Source organism: Apostichopus japonicus, chromosome 7, assembly GCF_037975245.1.
Source record: "Apostichopus japonicus isolate 1M-3 chromosome 7, ASM3797524v1, whole genome shotgun sequence".
In the NCBI taxonomy this organism is placed as follows: domain Eukaryota; kingdom Metazoa; phylum Echinodermata; class Holothuroidea; order Aspidochirotida; family Stichopodidae; genus Apostichopus; species Apostichopus japonicus.
In genome coordinates this window covers 15,542,786-15,563,824 of record NC_092567.1, presented here as the reverse complement: position 1 = coordinate 15,563,824, position 21,039 = coordinate 15,542,786, and the positions used below count along the sequence as shown (strand labels likewise).

The 21,039-nt window shown below is 35.5% G+C and overlaps 2 protein-coding genes and 1 long non-coding RNA gene across 4 annotated transcripts in view; 1 reads left to right on the top strand and 2 right to left on the bottom strand.

The window, feature by feature from the left end:
• The window catches only part of LOC139969456 (uncharacterized), a 59,397-nt gene that overhangs the window by 24,950 nt on the left and 13,408 nt on the right, over positions 1-21,039 (bottom strand). The gene's annotated exons all lie outside the window — the stretch shown is intronic.
• LOC139969465 (uncharacterized) overlaps positions 1-21,039 on the bottom strand; it is a 75,318-nt gene that overhangs the window by 52,584 nt on the left and 1,695 nt on the right. The window lies entirely within an intron of this gene.
• Positions 161-20,590, top strand: LOC139969447 (obscurin-like). Of its 2 annotated transcripts, none has more exons than XM_071974413.1 (20): positions 161-300; positions 4,637-4,735; positions 5,233-5,535; positions 7,136-7,438; positions 7,720-8,022; positions 8,282-8,584; positions 9,285-9,587; positions 9,998-10,303; positions 10,858-10,893; positions 11,352-11,426; positions 11,642-11,698; positions 12,296-12,607; positions 12,937-13,239; positions 13,717-14,019; positions 14,757-15,059; positions 16,025-16,339; positions 16,697-16,990; positions 17,343-17,675; positions 18,274-18,360; positions 18,781-20,590. In XM_071974413.1, the coding sequence occupies exons 2-20, from the start codon at positions 4,669-4,671 to the stop codon at positions 20,142-20,144; spliced, it is 5,670 nt and encodes a 1,889-aa protein (XP_071830514.1). In that variant the 5' UTR covers positions 161-300; positions 4,637-4,668; the 3' UTR covers positions 20,145-20,590. The 2 variants fall into 2 exon arrangements, with proteins under 2 accessions (XP_071830514.1, XP_071830515.1); XM_071974414.1 differs by lacking the exon at positions 161-300 and adding an exon at positions 373-704.

Here is a 21,039-nt window from a genome sequence, read left to right as displayed (position 1 = left end):
TTTATTATATGGCAATATATGAAATCAAATATGCCGTTATCAGAGACTCGTTCAATCATTGACTGCTGAGCTATGACTCTTCGTGTTACTTGCATTCAACCGTTTGATTACAAAGGTCAAATTATGCGTATCATTCCCGCGAATCATTCCCTATGTAGTCGCTACGTGAAACCAGACTAGACGTGCTATTGCAGTCAGTTATCTTACGTTTATTTAGAAGTCATAACCTTGCTTCGCAGCGGTAATTTTTCTAAATAATTTGACCGAAACGCGTACAGTTAGCCTACCTATTAGTAAAAGGTAAGAACCTATATAACATTTAAAAATAGTTTGTTTTATCAAACGGATACACGTGTAAGCAAGGACAGTAATGTTCTGATGTTTTTTGACCTTGCTTATGCATACAATTTTGCGTTTAAGTGCATATACAGCGTGTTTAGAGATCATATAAAGAGGACGATTGATTTGGTACAGACTGCCAGGTTGAAGCCGTTTTACAGAGTCCTTTCCCAAGAGGCTCTGAATTTTTGGTAGCGTTTACATCTAAAATATATACAACGACAAGACAAACAATTCGTGTACATCTCGTGTAAACGCATTTGCGTCGACGGTATGCTATACCATCAGCTTCTGTCCGAGTCACTTTGTCGGTTAAAAAGCGCGCGAAACTGGTACACAACAGGACAACGACGACATTAACAAAGGTAGTATATGATATTAAATTACCCATACAAAACCAAACTATACGCTAAATGTGTGAGGATCTAGCACGGTAGTATTGTCTATTTATTATTGTAAACCACCTTTTACACTTTTCTTTTCCAAATCCCATATCTTATTCGTAGGAAGAAAGTTTATAACATTAGTAAAGATGTAAATGGTATTCTTATGCTTCTTGTTTAATTCTTATTTTCATCAACTTGAGTGGGTGGAGTATGCCTATTTTTGTAAAGAGAAGTACCCCTATGTTTAGACCAACGCAACATTTGGGCATATGCTTACTTTGAATGTACAATATTCCCTGGTTTCAATAGAGTTTACGGCATACGACTTTTGTACAGTTGTATTTCCTTAGAGCGAAACCTCCCTCTTTGAGAATGCCCAGAGTGGTAACTCTTTCGAAGAAGACATTTAACTATTTTGGCTTCACTCAACATTATATGCAAACGATGTGATCTAAATTTGTAAGAGGTCACTATTCTAGTAAGCCGTTGAAGTTACTCAACAAAAGACTGGTCATCCTCAAAGAAAATAATAGAGAAAGAAAGTGGGTAATGTAGAGATTTCAAAGCAGGTGAAACTACATGTCCCCGTCATCCTACCAGCGGCGGCTCAGAGCGTAGACTCAATAAACCAACGTATACTATTACACTACTAGTATACTATTACTATTATATAAACACCAGTAGTTGCAGGTAGCAACATTGAAAATCGCCAAACAGTCCATGGGGGAGCAAGCAGCTTAGCCGGGTACCCCATGGGCGTACGGGACCATTTCAGTTTGGGGGGGCAGAACTTTTTGTGCCCGAAAGTTCCCGTGACACTATCTAAGCGGAGCGCCACCATCGGTTGGCGCGTAGCGTACAAGAAAATTTTTGGCACACAATGCCTCTCAGATTGCCGGAAACTTCTGAGGCCTTACAAGTTGCATCTAAACATTCTTTATTTTATAATGTCACGTTTTAGAAATTTACACTTCCCCAAAAATTTGGTAAATTAGAAGAAGAAAAAATGGTAACATCACTTTGAAGGGGAAAGATGGGACAGTATATTTTTTAAGCTCCTATTTAGTTACCTTATTTGTTATTTTAACACAGTACTCAGCTACCTCCAGAAAAACATACATTGTTCAACGACACGTACTGTATAGGCGGGATAATGTCGCTGTGTCGGGTGAGACTGCAATTTGTCTCACAAAAAAGTATAAAATATAACAAAGAATATGATAAACCTGTACTTCTAGGCTTGTAGGCACCCCCCCCCCCCCACCATCCATGAAAAAGAAAATGTTTCTTACATACACTCATGAGTTGGGGATGTCTAGGTCAAGGGCGGCGGAAGCACTTTTAATCGGGGGGGGGGGGCACCGACATCAAAGGCACTTTGCAGAAATTCGATTGGACTGATGCAGCCTTATATTAGTACCCTTTATAACTCTTATTGTATTATCTTATTTGTGTATACACATCACTCCATCAACGCCCCTCTCCCTAAAGGAAAATATGCATCCTAGCACTGCAATATCCAATGCGTATATTGGGAAACAAGGAACAAGTTTTCTTTTGAGACAAAATGAGGTGAAATCATGCTAGTTGCTAATGTAGGAATCTTCCGAATTAGAGTTTTTTCTTGTTAATATCTTTACAATTTTTTTCCCATTCGAAATAGCTTTGATTTGACCCACCGAAATTCATTAAAAGTCACGGGCTAAGCCAGGATTTGCAAAGTTGTATGCACAACTATCTGAGCGGAGCGCCACCATCGGTTGGCGCGGAGCGTAACAGAAAATTTTTGGTTTACAAACCCCTCAGATGGCCGGAAACGGCACTTCCCGAGTGTTCATTCTGGTTCCCTGGCCTCTTGCTAACTTGAGGCGTCTCAATTTTATGTAGAAAAATGGCGCATTTTTAACTTGAGGAAAAGTGGGTGGGGGGCACGTACCCCCTGTGCCCCCCGGTTCCGCCGCCCTTGGTCCAGGTATACAATTGACTAGTTAGAAAAAAACTGATCGTGCAAAAAGCGTGGTAGCCCAGATGAACTGCGCTTACGGTGGTGTTACACGGAAATATTCGGGCATCATGATGCTAAGTAGAGAAAATCATGGAATTGTCGGGCAAAAATTTGAAAAGATTCGGGCAAGCTACTGCATATTTATATATATATATATATATATATATATATATATATATATATATATTTCCAGAGGACAAGAAATTCAGGCAAAAGTCCTGAAAAATTCGGGCAGCCTAAGAGGAAAAAATTTTTTTTTTTTTTTTCTCCTCTTAGGCTGCCCGAATTTTTCAGGACTTTGCCTGAATTTCTTGTCCTCTGGAAATTTGGGGGGCAGTCTGCCCCCCCCCCCCTGCCCCCCGCCTCGTATGCCTATGAGGTACCCGCAAATTGGTATGTTAACCGCTGTTCTGCCAGCTTTGGAGTAATTCGTGCAAGTCGTCAACAGTTGACGATAGAGACATGGCCAGTACGTAGTCATGTAATTCCACATGGATATATCCATGTATGGGACCAGGTAGCTGCTGCCCCAACAGCAGTGGGACCAGGTTGCAAGGTTGGACTTTTAGTTAGCAGGCAACGAGATAATTTGCCAAATTGACAGTTTGACCTTTCCAGCTTACTGCACTCAAAATTCGGTGACAATGACACCTATGAATGCAATTTTCATGGCAATATTCATTAGTTAATCTGTCGTTAAAAATTTTGAGCTGAATGAAATTCGCCAGATTTATTAACTAGTCCTTAGTTCGCCAGATTTATTAACTAGTCCTTAGATTATACAAACTTGCAAACCCCGCCCAACAGGTCATGCGCCAATCAATTCTATCTTTATTTGTTTACGACCGTTAGGCCTAGGCTAACTTTTACTTTCGTGGCTAGACTGTGTTAGGATCCTGCTCTTCTATCTTTCTCTTGGTCTTTCCGATGTTGCTTGCGAAATTGTGTCATTTCCTTCCCTTACAATGAACAAACAGGTGTTCTTAGAGGTTTCCTCCGTGGAATTTTAAAAAGTGGATGATAGGAATATTGGACTACGTTACAATCTTGATTTTGGCCGCATGTGTAGGCTATTTTGTTTACATTTCTGTAATGAACATGCAGACATGAGCGGTCGCAGTGATAAATCGTTCGCGTCATAAGGCCAATAGAAAATAAACTTCTTTCTTTCGATTGCGACAGCTTTTCTCTATTAAACCCACCTGGTCAGAGTGCACTAAGAATAAGAAACATTCAATCTACTTCGGAAGTTTGTTACCGAAATTCATCAGCAAACACGTTCGGGCTTCCCGTAGTTCTTAATAGACTGTATCAATTCAGAACATGCAAATAGATTGCTATCAATTCAACATGCTTCATTCCCTCGATCGCCATTTGCTCTGCTGGAACGCGTAAACGTTATGCAACACCTCACTCATTTGATGGGGTAGCAGTGGTGTGAATGTACCTCCAGCGTTGAACTCAAGCGAGACATCTGCAAAGTTAATATCGTATGATTGTACTCAACTTTTAAGGAAAAACACATTTTCCTTTTGCTTATTTTTTCATTTGCACTATTACTTGACATCATCGAGCTACATATGCATGATTTCTGTCAAGGTTTTTTTTTACTGGTTAAATTTATATGATACTGCAATTACTGAATTCTATATATTTATTTGGCATTTCTTGTGAACCACGATGTCTTCTAAACGGGGAGGAATATCACTAGATATTTCTAAAGCACTTCTTTATAAAAAATATTATCTTAAAGTAAAGATAACTGTTAGTTCTATTGTCTCCTTTTTCTGTAGCTGACAGTTCTGTTTCATGAAGCATGAACATTTAAAATACTGTTGGTGAATAACTCCTTGCATTTGTTTGACCACTAATATCATTTTAAAATAATGTTTAATTTTTTCACCAGATAATCTCACCCAGTAACGCTCATTGTCTACCATGTGCATCATCAAGTTGGCAACAAAAGCTATACTGATATTCGCCTTCGCGAAACTGTCTTTATTAGGTAACTGTTGATAGTAAACTAAGTTTAGACCTAAAGAAAAATGAAATTTTAAAATAAGTTATATTTAATTTGATATGATGTGTACATATGTTATACTTGAAATTGTCTTAAAGATCACCTCATATTTGCTCGGTTCTTCAAACTATCTTCATAAAGGGAACAGGCATTGAGCAATATGACTTATTTTTTTTTCTCAAAATATATGTTAGTCATTAAGCAAACTTTCTGCTTGAAATAAAAGATTTCCTGCTAACTTCCTTTTCGCTCAATTGTCTAGAAAAATATGAGAAGTAATTTTAGGCGAAATAACCATGCAAAATAAACTGGTTACCGTATTTTCTTTCGTATTTTTGTTAATAATGTTATGTGTAGCAAAAAATGGGACTGGTACCGCTGCAGACAAATGTTTGCTGATCTATCTTGTTTTGTATTAATTTATTTATTTAACTGATGTTGTAAAATTGTAATAAATGACACCTTTTTTTTAACCTGAACAGTTACTTCATTGAATTGCCCAAACGATATATTAGTTCAAAGAGGAAGTGAAGTCAGAATTAACTGTTTACTAGGAGAGAAGGCCAATGGCAAATGGTACTTCGGAACCCCTCCCAATTCCAACCTCATCGCAGAAATTGTGCATGGAAAAATACTAATACAGGACTACAATGTTTACGACATAAACGAAGATGCATCACTTGTTATAAAGAATGTTCAACACAAACAGGAAGGATCATACACAATTGAGCATCTTAAAGCTGATGGCACCAAAGAAAGATCCACGTTGGGTCTTACAATCAGAGGTACTTTTGCAATACATTTATTTTCATGCAGATGGTACCTTAACAGATAAAATGTCGTCTTCATGAACTTGTTGTTGAATGAACCCTTTAATGCGTGGGCATGTCTATATTGTACGAATATCAAACTTAATTGACATACATGTTACCATTCACATAGTCTATCACAAGAGTTCCATTACCTTGCAGGTAATTGCACCGTTTTGATTACCAATGTCTCATCATATGTGTATAAATTAAAAGGTAGGACAAAAAAAAACCTCTTAAAAGGATGAATGTTCCATAGTCTTTTGCTTTAGACCTTAATCAAGGCGTGTCCCCTTTAGCAGATATCTTATCCTAACAAATGATGATTTACCTCTATCAAGATTTGCAAGATGTAGACCTTCAAAGGCAATGTACGCTAGTTGTATTGAATAATTTACTTTGTGTAACAGTCGTTCATTCCTATTTGTTAAAAATTATCGAATCTGATTGGCCCGTTCTAGTCAACTGACCGTGTTTTAAACAATATATAATATACCGGTGGATGAATATTAGTTGAAAAAGACGAAATAAGATCGGTAAGTGTAATCCCAGCTGCCTAAGCTAAGACAAATCAAACGAATCAGATCAGGCTTGTTATGACAACAAGCCCCTCGGTGTAAACAATCCCCCTCCCCTGGTAAACGATGAACAAATTTCTGAGAAAGCAAACTTTCTAAATAGGGCATACAATTAAAACGGTGCGAGCAATAACGATAACCTCGTTTTGCAATGCTAGTGTTGAAACCAGTGTTTATGTTTTTAATATTAGGCTAATGTCGTTAATCATCCATGGAAACAAACATATAGGCGTAATGTTCTAGAAGCAGAGGTTATTGGAAGCCTCGAATCAGCAGAATAGGCAATGTTCAAAATCCATGAGATCAGCGATCCAACTCATAGGACCATGAAGTTTGCTTTGCATCAGATCCCTTTGGCTAATGAACGTGGTGTTGCTCAATGCACTACGTACACTTTCTATTACTATCATTCATTCATCTCATTGGAACATTTACGATCTTTCGACACTGTTAATCACAATAATAGTAACGAACGACAGGGTTGTGCTTCAAAGCAACTTGTGTGATTATTATCATTTTCACGTTTTTATTAATTTTGACATTCGTAGATGAGCATTTATGTTTTCTTGTTTTTAATAAATCATTTGAAAATTTGATTCACTGTGATTTAACATTTGAAACTTCTTATGCTTAGAAGGGTAAGATTCTGTATATTTGATTACAAATGGAAATCGCATTTCTTTTATGTTTAATGACTTTTTCTAATAAGTAAAAGGTAAGATAAGTATAACTTACTCAACAGCATATTTCGGTAAACAGTCTACTCGATTTCTAATGTAGACAGAAAAAGCTTTAATTTTAATGTGATGAAGCCTCGAGGAAGTAATATGACAGAATGATGATGTAAATAAAATCAAAGAGAAAGTATGTTTTCATTTGCAAGCCTTTTAGGGTATCGAATAGTTAGTAGAGATTCGTGTCAATGTATTGTTTTTCCTTACAACTGTTATTCAACAGAAAAATTACATATTTTAATTGTTTTTTTTTTACCGGCGCAGCTGCCATATTCAAATGTCGAGAGGATATGTTAGTAGAAAAAGGAAGTGAAGTCATTATCAACTGTGGAATAGAAAGAAAGGCCGACGGTAAATGGTATTTTGGTACCACTCCTTACACGAAACCAATTGCAGAACTCGTCAATGGAAAGACACTTGTATGGAGACACGATATTTACGATATAAAAGAAGACTTGTCCCTTGTCATAAAGAATATCCAACATGAACAAGAAGGGTTCTATACTATTGAGCATCTTAAATCTGATGGAACCAAAGCGAGATCCACGTTGGCTCTTAAAATCAGAGGTACTTGTGCAATATATATATATATATATATATATATATAATATCACGCTACTCTTTACCTTGTAAGATAAAATGTTGTCTTTAGGAATTTGTTGTTGAATGAATCCTTTAATGCGTGGACATGTCTCTATTGTACGAATATCAAACTTAAGGGATATTCATGTTACAATAAACATATATTCTATCAGACGCTAGCCGTTAAAATTACAGATAGTGTGAAATGTAAATAGTCTTTTTTATAAATTGTATTACACACAAAGTGCCATTTGTTCCTGTTAAAGCTAACTCTGTCGAATGCCCAAAAGAAATGACTGTTGCAGAAGGAAGTGCACTGACAATCAACTGCGGATTAAAACAGACGACCAACGTCAAGTGGTACAGTGGAACCGCCCTCGGCTCAAATCTAATAGCAACAATGGACGGTGCAACAATATCCATAGCAGACGATGCAGTGTACGGTTTGACTGAAGACGGTTCCTTGATTATTAAAAGTCTTCAAAATGAACACGCCGGTCAATACACTAGTGAACGTGTTTCGTCGGAGAGAATAAAAGAAAGAGCAACAGTTGTCATTAACGTTAAAGGTACCACTTATGATATTTTTCATATAATTTCTTACCATAGGATCAGGTTTGAAAGGAATCTGAGATTGTCCTTTCGCAATGAACACTGTATGTGTTGGAGAAGGACTTTTGTACAATTCTATGGATAAAGGATGTATGATAAGTCAATCTTTCGCTTACTAGATTTAAAATCAAGTTACTTTTAATGAACACTGTGCTCGAAAAGTGCTGAGTATTACAATTTGTTCAGAAAGTTTTTAATGTTTGCTCCCTTTCTAAGTTTTACAACTAGATTGTCCAGAAGAAGTGGTAGTCAAAAGAGGAAATAACCTTACTATCAATTGTGGACTTGGAGAGAAACCATCCGTTAGATGGTACAATGGAACACTTTCTAATTTGACCGTAATCGCAAAAACTGAAGACGGGAAGAAATCAGTGATAGATGATAAAGTGTTTGGAATTACGCAAGATGCATCATTGATGATCAAACATATTCGTCCTGAGCAAGAAGGTGTTTATTTAGTTGAACATTTTATGCCTGATACGTCAAAAGAAAGCAGTACAGTAGCCGTTAAAATTTCGGGTAATGTTTGTACTTTTCAATATAGTTAGGGTAATGTACAATCTGTATACACACGTTACAAACACTATCACTACTTGTTGACAATTCACTACTCGCTGACCATTAATCAATGAATAATCACCAGGATAAACATTCACACAAATTATGGATGAATGAATAACTAGGTAAATTTTAAAATAACGCAACTCTCCGACTGCAATTACAGTATCCTCACAACCCAGTACTTTATATAGAGAGAACATGTTTTCTTCTATTTATGAAACATACATTATTGTTCGTACCAGCTTAACAAAGGCTATGTCCAACTTGGGACTCGAAAACTGTTGTTTGTAACAACTATAGATCTTGTTATAGCACGTTACGTCACATTTTCATGAGGAAGTTTTCTCATACAAATAGTAAATCAATATTGTTTATGTTTACAACTTCAAGTCTTATTAACTTAAGTTCAAAATATAAAGGTTTCGTGATCATATCTTCTCAAAGCTGATTCATAATTTCCCCATAAATATACATGTGAAATTAGTCTCAAGCGAATGAGTTGACTCAAATAAGATTAGTGAATTTATTAGCTGCCAGTAATGTTTGAGAATGTGATTTCATTAGTTTTGCACAAACTGATGAACATTATGTCATGATATTTGTATTTTGTTATTTGTATAAGTACACACTTGTTAATTATGTGTTTTTTTTCTTTCAGGTACCATAACTCGCTGTCCAGAAAAGGTGTCGAACAAAGATGGAAGTATGATAACTATTAACTGTCATTTAGACGGGAGTTCCAGTGTGAACTGGTATTTCGGCACCTCTCCTAATTGTTATCCGATCGCAAAAATTGAAAACGGAACAGTTTTAGTAGCTGATGAACAAATATACGGAATTAATGCCAACGGCTCGCTTATTATAAAAGATCTCCGACATGAACGGGAAGGTTTCTATACTGTAGAATATTACAGTACTGATGGAAGGGTGGAGCAATGCACGGTTGCCCTCAAAGTTAATGGTACTAGTGAATCAATCATTATTAAGTTCTTTGATTGGAAAATGTATTTTGTTAGTATAAAAATCATGTTTCTTTTGCTCTTCCTTTTAGTGCTGCTGCTCTTCTTTTTCAATATTCTTGATGTTGATTTTGGCATCAAGATACCTAATGGATTTTAGTAATTGTTCATCGTTGTTCATACATATTTTCATCTACCTATCGATTTCTCAAACTATTCACATGACATGTACCACCTCATACTTTACGGCAACATTGTAGCGATGCTTTGTCATAATTGTAGTTAAATATTGGGAGGTTTTTTGTGAAGAAAAATCGAGAGAAAGAGGATCGTGAGTGAATGCTTAATGGATATGTGTAAATATTACATAATACATAAAACGATCTAACACAAATTAACTTTTTCTTTAAAGGTTCCTTCCTCCATTGTCCAAATGTGGTTTCAGATAAAGAAGGGAGTACAGTTACTATTAACTGTCACTTGGAAGAAAATTCCAACGTGAAGTGGTACTTCGGCACCCCAATTTACTCTTATCCAATAGCAGAAATTGAAAATGGAATAAAGTCACTAGCAGATGAACAACTATACGATATAAATTCAAACGCTACACTTACAATAAAAGACCTTCGACATCAACAGGAAGGATTCTATACAGTTGAATACTATTATAATAATGATGGAAGGAGGGAGCAATCTACGGTCATTATCGAAATTAATGGTACTTTTAAGATAATAACTTATGCTTTAAAATGTTAGCTGGAATAAACATGACATTTTGTGCAATAACACAGCACCCATTTGGGATAATAAGGACCACTTCCCTTCTTGAATATTCTTGAATATAGAAACATTTAATTTTGCAAATGCTGAACATTAATCAATCGCGACATGAAGGGAGATTAAAATGAGCTTGGGTGGTAGTAACATATCGTGGCATAATTCATATGGTACAAGGTAAAGGACAAATGATGTAAGAAATATATGTGAACCGACCGAAGGCGGTCAAAGTATCATGATATTTGTCATATTTATTGTTACTTATGCAGCCGTAGAATAAACACACGTAAACATTCCAACTATATGAATAGCTATGAGCTGTTCTTGAAAGAATCTAGATTATTCTTATAGAGAATGTATAAAACATTCATCATGTGAACGGAGCATTCTATTGAATAATTTCTTTGCCACCTTTAAGATAAACAGAAGTACTATTTAGCAACACAATTCCAGTTCAACAATTGACAATTTTCCCATCCGACTTTTTCTTTTCAGAACAAACGACTCACTCTCAATCTATGTTAACAGCTGGTATGGCTTTTATTACAATTGTATCAATTGTCATGGGATAATTGAATGGAATACAAGGAAACATCATTCTTCTTGCCTACAACTCTTAAAGATGTGTCGGTTTTAATAAAATTATGTTTGACAAACATCATCATGATTAAAGAACTGTGGCGTGGGGGGGGGGGGGTGAGAGCTATCATGTTGTAAATGTGTAATGTGATATTACGGTTAATTGGTGAATCATTTCTTCTTCCCTTTATTAGTTTTGAAGTCTGAAAGGATTGCTTAAATGTTTCAGCATTGTGCATGTGATATTACAAGCAGATCATTATATGATAGCTCTTCTCGAAAACATGTCGTAATCATGTCTAATCTTAAAATGTTAATACTTAGGAGTGTACTATGGAAATGTACTGACGTATTGACGATACGATTGTTATTATCAATATAATTAATAATCATCGTTTCGTTTCTTAAAGGTTCAGCTACTGTTGAGCATTATTCTTTTTTAACTGAAAGAGGAGAAGAATCCAAAGCCCTCGCTAAAGCAAACGGTACTAGTAAAGCAACACTCATTTTATTTGAAATATATTAAAATATGTAGCTTCACCTTACATCTGTTCAGATTTAGTGAATTTACCCCGTCTGCTGCTCTCTGCATTATGCTTATGTTCATTAGGCCTTGGTACTGGTATGAAATTCGGAGAAGTAATTGAAAAGAAATAATTGACTTTGCTATGACACATCCTCGTTTACGATTTTTTTCCAGATCAGACAATTGGGGATTACTTCAAATATATGTTTACGAAATTCAAGATCACAGCGGGTATGTGTTTATCACTTTTCTTTTGCGTAAGATAATTTCAATTAAAAGTCAATTCCGTAATTTGACCACTAAACATCTGTGTAGTCACGGCAGCTAACGTCAGTGATGATCAACGTAACACTTCCACGTTTTCGATGTTTTTTCTCTAGAGGAATTATTAAGACTATCATACCTGGTTGGTTTACGAATTTGATGAATGAAATAACAGCGGGTATGTGTTCGTCATTTTCATTTTTTCATATGATAATTTAAATAATTCTCTAAACTCTGTTTTGGACAACGAGACACTATGTTTCGATATCCCACTATAAACGTTGTTTTAAAAAAAAAGTTTGAAGTGCGTCTTTACCAGAGATATTTTCCCTCAGACAAGTTTGTTCATGATAAATATTACTTCCCCTGATTCACTTATACACCATAACACACCATAACAATTGCAACAAACTTTGTGAAAGCACATTTTCATCTTATTTGTGCTGACTGATGGCACCTTGAAAATGTAAATTTCACTGCTTAGGGTCAACGTGAAATATATAACCCATTACTTATTAGCAAAATAATAAAAGTGCTCATTATTTTTATACTTCCAAAACTCAGTTAACAAGCCTGATAGCGGTTCCTTTCTCCGATGTTCAAAAGAAGCCTTATTCGAAGAAGGAACTAACGCAACCATCAGTTGTGAGCTGAATGAGAATTCAAACGTCACTTGGTATTTTGGAACTGCTCCTCACTCGAACGGAATTGCAACAAGTGAAGATGGAATAATGTCAAATGAACTGTACGGAATAACTAAGGATGGTTCACTTGTCATTAGAAATATTTCACATAAACAAGAAGGTTTCTATACTGTTCAACACTATAACTCTGATTACACCAAGATTATAGCTACGATAGACGTCTTAATTAAGGGTAAAAATTTCCATACTTTTAACTTGAGTAAACTAGGAGTAATTATATAAGTAATATATAATATTCAATTCCATCTCATTACCTCGTTTAAGCGTGTATTTTAGTATAAAGGGGAATATTTAGGGATCAAATCGAAACGAATCCTGTCATGTGAATCAGTTTTTATCATAAGCAGCTTGTTCCCAGACATAGAAGCTTCATCTTATCTCAATTTACTAATATGATTGTCATGCAATGGGATTATCACTTGGAAGAACAAGATATTGTGCCTTTTTTCCCAACTAAATGTTTAAAGTCACTTTAACCATTGATGTGGTTCTTTGTCAAAGCTTCCTCGTTAAATTGTCCAGAAGAAGTCACAGCCAAAGAAGGAAGTGAAGTAAAAGTTATCTGTGACCTGAAGGTGAATTTTGAAGTTAAGTGGTACCACGGACTCGCTCTACCATCAAACGTAATTGCACGAATAGAAAAAGGAAATATATCAGTTGTAGATGAAGACTTATACGCACTAACTGAAAATTCCTCCTTAATTGTGAAACATCTTCGCAGTGGACAGGAAGGCATGTACACCGTTGTGCAATCGTCTATGTATGGAAGGAAGCAGAGCGCAACGATACTTGTTAAAAAGATAGGTAACCATTTGCAATATTTCGCTTATAAATCTTTACAGGAATTTCCCAGGAATCACTTAACAATCCATAAATTGTGATGATGTTGCATGAAGATTTGTTTCTGATATTCTAGAGATTGCCTAATTTGTGTCTAAAGGAACATTGCAGTACCTTATATGCAGTCAAATTATTTTATTATTTTTTCTCAACGTCACAAATGCAATGTCAGATTGCTATAACTTTTAATGTATTACGTTGTAAACCTTAAAAATACGTCTCACATCTTTGATCGATCTTCAGTCTAGGATAAGGTTTCAGAGCTTCTGCATGTCTTTAGGTTTAAGAATTATCAACGAATTCTGCTGTAGCCAATTGAGACATTCCTACGTAATCCGTGATTTTTAGATTAAACGTTTCATACCAAGTCCTGAAGTCATATGAATGTATTTTAATTTTAAAAGTAATAAAAGAAAGCTTGGATGGTGTTTCTTTCTCAAGCTTTATCCCTGCACTGTCCAGAAGAAGTAGTAGTTAAAAATGGAAGTAAATTAACCATAAGCTGTATACTGGAAAAGAAGGGCAACGTCACATGGTACTTTGCAAGCGCCACTGTTTCCAACAGGATAGCAACATATGAGAATGGAACAAGAAGAGTAATTGACGACAGACTATACGTATTAAATGAAGACTACTCACTTACTATTAACAATGTTTGGCAAGAGATGGAGGGCACCTACACAATTGAATATTTTGCTGCGCATGTAACGAAAAAGATCAAGACCATCACTGTCAAAACTTCAGGTATTTTATCCAAATAAATTATATTAACGTCGACGATATGTGGTTCAAGTTGTTGCCTTTATTACTAACTTTCTTCATTCTATTAACACCCTTCAAAATATCAGTTGATATACATGATATAAAACAAAATTCGTTTTGTGTCTTCACAAAGGCGTAAATTGTATTATCATTTCAGTTCATATGCCGTGTTGCCAACAGGCGTTTATAAACTACTCAATTTTCAAAGTCACTTTTGGCAAAGAAAGCAACTTAAGCGACAGAAATGTCTACTTAATAAAATACTGCTTAAAGTATTTTAATGATAGGTTGCTAAACGTTATACTCCCTACTGATATATTTATATGCCAGATTTTTTGTGACAATTAAAGCATTAACCTATAAAACTTACTTTAACGATTTGACACTAATGTCACTTTCAAAGACTCCAAATTTGAATGTCACTGGGCTATTAAAAATACATTTCCAATGAAAATGCAAGGATATTCTTGGGGTAAATGACACGTTTTCAATAATAACCATTATATGATGTACTACTTTTAAGTAACGATAAATTCATGGAATGAACTACAAGTCCTTAATAATGAATGATACAACTACTAGCATGTGTGTTTCCCGTATCCTAACGACTATATTTACAAGTGTTTTCTACCACTGAGTAAACATAAATACCATTTCCATAATATTATATATTATTGTTTGTGCTATTTTCTCTTTTTCCTTAAAAATATTCTTGAAAGCTTCAACCCTGAATTGTCCAAGAAAGGTTGCAACTGAGGAGGGCCGTAACGCTGTTATCAGTTGTGCATTGGCGAAGATGTCAAACGTTACATGGTACGTAGGAACTGCTCCTCACTCAAACCTGATTGCAACAGTTGACGGTGGAACAACACAAGTTACAGATAATTACGATTACGAACTAACTGACGACGGTTCTCTTATCATTAAGCACATTCGACATGAACAGGAAGGCTTTTACACTGTTGAATATTCATATTCAGATGGAGGAAAAGAAATCAGGACGGTCGCAGTTTACATAAAAGGTAACGCCATAAATTTGCATCATGCACTTATCAGAAGGGAAGCCAAGTAAATGACCCCTGAAGACTTGCAGCTGCACAGAAATATGAAAAGCTCCATAATTTACTAAGCCACAGTAATCTCAGTGATCAAATAGAATACCTACCTTGATCTCTCATGAGTTATGTTCAAGGAAAAATGCTAGAACCACACCAAATCATTCAGGTGTAAGAAATATGAGAAAGAAACAGAGGTTTCGAAACACATTTAGGACAAAGAAAGTTAAATCACTACTTATCAATCTGGGAAGTCATCTGGGGAGTCCTAACCACACGTAAACTAGAATCAGGTCAAAGCAGTCTTTGCATTGATTAGAAACTACCTATATTAAGCTTTTAAGTACCCAATAAAATTACCAACAAAACCAAATTAGTCTTTAAGTGTCGTAATGCTAACAAATCAATCATTCGTGGAAGGAAGATGATGCTTAGCACAGGTTTTAGATGGTCGCCGTAGAAACGTAACAGCCATACGTTATACATTTAAAACTGAAATAAACGCTGCGATCAATCATCAAATCCCTAAACGCATAATTACTAATTTATTCAGATTACTTTGTGACACGAAATACATAAAAGCCTCAAAATTATGCGACGCATTTATACCAAACATTAAGTATTCGCTTGAAAGACAGTGAAATTTAAGTTTATTTGCCAAAAAGACATAAGATTCTGCAAATATACATGAGGTATGATTAAAACAAAGTGCCTGTTTCCCAAATGTTTATTTATCCAATTACCTTTACTTAGAACAACAGTAACTGCATTGAACGATCTTTATATAAATAAACTAGTTTCTACGTTTCCTTTACCTTGAATGCGACTTCAATTTTGTTTTATCTTTGAATAATTGTAAGTATAATATCACTCATTTGGCACATTATCGGCGAAATCACTTACGATCTCTCAGTTTCTATTTCTGGTTTTAGAAAATATATTTACAGCTTCGAACCTTAATTGTCCAAAAACGGTTTCAGCTAAGGAAGGAATGGAAGCAATCATCAAGTGTGGATTTGTAAAGATGTCAAATGTTAAATGGTACATGAAAAATGCTCCTCAATGCCCTGTTGCAACAATTGAAGGAGAAACTATACAAATAACAGATAATGACCTTTACGCGTTAACTGAAGACGGTTCTCTTACTATAAAACATCTTCGTCGTGACCAGGAAGGATCCTATTATGTTGAATATGTAACCCCAGATGGAGAAAAACTAACAAGAATGGTCGACATTTATATAAGAGGTAACGCTTTTATTATCCTTAAACTTGTTTTGGGTTTCAAATTAATATCACTTATAATGACGACATATTGAAAGTGAGAGTGGTATACTTAAGTTTCTTTGGCAATAACAACACAGCATTGAGCTAAGACGGAGAGATTCAATTGAAAAGTTTCTCATAACTTTAAATTCTTTAACGAATCAATAAGAACTGACCTGAGTGAGTTCAACCTTTAATACTTAAAAAGGCCTGCATGTTGCTTCCGACATTGGCAAATCTACCATAGGCTCTTTTATTAAAATATATCTGATGTAAATTATTTCCAACCCATAAAACAAAAGTTGTAGTCGCCCATTTACTTTTCTACTGTTCTTTAAGCTTCCTTCCTGACGTGTCGAGACACTGTTTTATACGAAGAAGGACGTAAAGCAATCATCAGCTGTTACCTGGTTGGGAGTAACGTGAAATGGTACAGAGGAACCCACTCGAGTCCAATCGCACAAATTGAAGATGGAACGATGTCAGTGGCAAATTGTAAAATTTACGGAATCTCAGAAGACGGCTCGCTTATTATAAACCATCTTCGTCATGAACAGGAAGGAACCTATTATGTTGAATATGTAACCCCAGATGGAATAAAACAAACAAGAATGGTCGACATTTATATAAGAGGTAACGCTCTTATTATCCTTAAACTTGTTTTGGGTTTCAAATTAATATCACTTATCATGACGACCATTAAAAAGTAAGAGTTCCATACTTAAGTGTATTTGGCAATAACAACACAGCATTGAGCTAAGACAGAGAGATTCAATTGAAAAGATTCTCTTTGCTGTAAACTCTATAACGAATCAATATTAACTGAACTGAGTGGGCTTTTAACTTTAATACTTAAAAAGGCCTGCATGTTGCTTCCGACATTGGCAAATCTACCATACTAGGCTCTTTTAATAAAATATATCTGATGTAAATTAACCTATAAAAAAAGTTGTAATAACCATTTACTTTTCTACTGCTCTTTAAGCTTCCTTCTACACTTGTCGAGACACTGTTTCATTTGAAGAGGGACGTAAAGCAATCATCAACTGTAACCTGGTGGGGAGAAACGTGAAATGGTACAGAGGAACCCGCTCGAGTCCAATCGCACAAATTGAAGATGGAACGATGTCAGTGGCAAATTGTAAAATTTACGGAATCACAGAAGACGGCTCACTTATTATAAACCATCTTCGTCGTGAACAGGAGGGCGTATACATTGTTGAACATGTTTCTTCAGATGGGGAAATGGTCACAAAAGCGGTCTCCGTTAAAATTGAAGGGTCTGCTTCATTTCGTTCTTTAGTGAGCGAGTATGTGGGTGAGCGTATATAGTTTATTCAAATGATGCTTTGTTTATATTCCGTTTAATTTTCTAATCGGATGATATATCGGACTTGCATTTTAGCTGTATTTTAAGGAATATACGGTGAGAAATTAATCACACAGGATAATTCAAATGGAGTTATAGAAATTAAGCATTTCATGCGTCTCTCCATACTTTTCTTAATGAACGTCCGATGGTCGATACCGTAGATTAAACCTCAAAAAACTGAGACCATCAAGCAGACTATTTGACATGTAGGATGAAACGCAAATAAGGGCCGAATCATCAAGCATTTAAGGTTACCATATTTTATCTCGTGAAATGTGTCACGGTCTGATGGAAAATGGTTGACAATCTTTTCGGTACAGAAACTTTTTAGTTCTTACAAATTTTTCTAACCAAGATTCCGGATTGTTTTAAAGTTGTAAGTCTGCAGAGGCGCTCACTTAAGAAATCAAAATGAGAGCATATCAGAGGAAGTCTTATATATGGTAACTCTAAATACCAATATTTACCGAAACATTTTACACCATGTAGCATACCATAAATACGTAAAAAGAGGCAGCAAAGTTTCTTATATTTTATCTTTCAGGAAGTTATTCAGTACTGGCGTGGTTAGCAGGAATTCTAGCCACGATTCCTGTTACTGGGTTTTATCTCGCTTGGCCTAGTCAACCTGGTATGTTTCATAACGTCAAAATGTTAAAACAAGTTAACATTTAGCCAGTTGTGTTCTATTATATTATACTTGGTTCAACGAAAATTATCACTGTTAATGCACAATTTTAAAAATGAAAAGAACTTTAAGACTCGGAAAACCTTGACAATTTTAAAACCATCATAAGCGATATAGTATCGTATTGAAGAAAATCAGAGAATCAACATGAGTGATGAACTTAATCTCATTGCTAGTTATTTACGACCGTGACCAAGTTTTACGAGTATCAGAGCGTTGGCCTTGTTCAAACATGTTTCAAAGAAAAAAAATGGCATACCTCAAAATAATTAATTTGCAAAAGTAACTTAATAGTTAATTGAAAAGTAAGGAGTTATCTCACACCAGGAATAAGCATCACCAATTCGTCATTTTATTTCGCAGGTAAGACATCACTTACAGAGGCTTATAAGCAAAATATCTGCCCGATACCTTTTCCTTGGGAAGAATACTTTCTTGCGACTGACGGAAAAAAGAAGATCATCAAACACGACCAATTGAACTCAAATACTAACCTCTACGCTGAGATGCAAGTAGTTATTACATGGCCTGATGGAAAAACGGAGGAAATGTCTGCCTTGTCTTTCTTTAAGTCAGATAAGAGCAAGACACTCAGACGTGTTTTGTTCGTCGGAGATATTGGATGTGGCAAGACTTCTTTCGTCAAGCAGGTATCATTTTTATGGTCGCAGATGATAACTGATGAAATATTTTTATTTTTCCTCAATCTACAAAATACAAACCTGAATGGAAATATGGCAGAGGAAATTTCAAAGCAATTACCGGAAAATTGCAAAATCGAACACATAGAATTCATTATTAAAAATGAAAGATGTTTGTTGATATTTGATGGCAGTAACGAATTTTCAGATTTAAATTTAAAACTTGGTCGCAAGGAAAGTGGTGACCAAAGTTATTTAACGTTTCAAAATTTTGTTAGACTTGCTGAAGTCAATAATAATGTAAGAATTTGGTTGACTTCGAGACCCTGTTTTCCTCCTCAATTCCGTGACTCATTCGCTGTCGTTAACTTTTTATCATTTAAAGAAGATGAGTTTAAGTCGTATATAAAACAAATGTGTGTCTACTACAAGACGTTAAAGGAAAAAGTTCAGTTTCCAATTAAAAATTTCCAAGAACTCAGTAGCGAAACAGATGTAGAGCCACATGGTAATGATGAGGTTAATGTTATAAGCCGTTCAGTTTGGTCAATTCTTGAAAGTAATGATTTATTGAAACTTGATGCAGATGCTCTTCTAATGGGGATTGTTATTCAACTTCTTGTGTCTAGCAAATATGGCTTCATGAACAAGCATACAGTCGGTATCGATCTTACTTCCTTTCCATCAATCATTAAATTACTCGTAAAGGGTCTCCATCTACGCCATGTTATGGTCACGAACAATTTAATAACAACTTCAGCCTTTGACAATTTGGTACTAATGATAGGCAGATTATTTTTAAATAATGATACTTTATCCATAGAACAGCTAGAAGAAGAGAAAAGAGAAATCACTTTGTTGTGCGGCATTCTGAAAATTTGCCCTAATTCAGGTAAAGGTAAATTAGATAATGACAGCACGAATACTAGTTATGGCTTTAAGTGTCGCCACCAGTTCATACAAGAACTTTGTGTTGCTAAATATCTGAGCACAGAGAAGCAGATATTGAAGAATTTTCGTAAATCATCAAATAAAAACGATGAACGTAGGAAAGAAAGAATTCTTATGCTAATTGATAACAACTAGAGTACTAAAAAATAGAAATTATCTGAGATAAGTAAAAACAAAACGCCGTTCATTCCTAAATAATAAACAAAATAAACATATTAACAAAACAGTATTCAAGACAGTCATTTTGCTTCGTCGCTTGAGGAACCGTCATCAAGTAAGGCATCATTAAATAGTAGTTTGGTCTTTATTGTATGTTTAACTTTTCCTATGAGGCAACAAAGTTGTGGCAATGTCAATACCACATATTCAATCAATCTAAGTCTCATATGAAGATAAGTATCGAACAAAATATTTCGTTAATATTCATGTGAACAGATTATGCTTTTCAATACATCGATATTAAATGTCCAGTTTTGTTACGAGCAATTATAAGTGTAGTCTGCGGTTTCACGGTCTTTAAATTGTAACATTATAATCTTGATGTTCATTTACGTGTGCACATGGCTTATATATCATCAATGTAGGTCGGCTGTTATATCTCACGAAACGATCGAGAGGGATGGGGGGGGGGGGGGAACAATTATAGTGAAAGCTAAATTGCTTAGAGTCGCTAACGTATTCTTTTGATTTGCGTGTATGATTTAATCGGATAAAGGTTGATATATTAACATTACGTCATTGCGATACATCGCTAAAGTGTGTTAAAGATGAATGTGAGAGCGTGGTGGCCAATTGGCTAAGGCGTCGGACACGTGATCCAATGATTGCTGGTTCGATTCCTGCCTAGTTCATTACGTTGTGTCCTTTGGCAAGTTGCTTCATCTCACTTGCATCTCTCCACCCAGGGTACCTGTTAGGTAACTTGTCATTGGGGGCAGTATATAACTGCTGCCGACTGGAGGGATTGTCTCTGGGACAGGTAATCGTTGACCAGGGGTAATATAACGTATGTTAAGCGCTTTGAGACCTA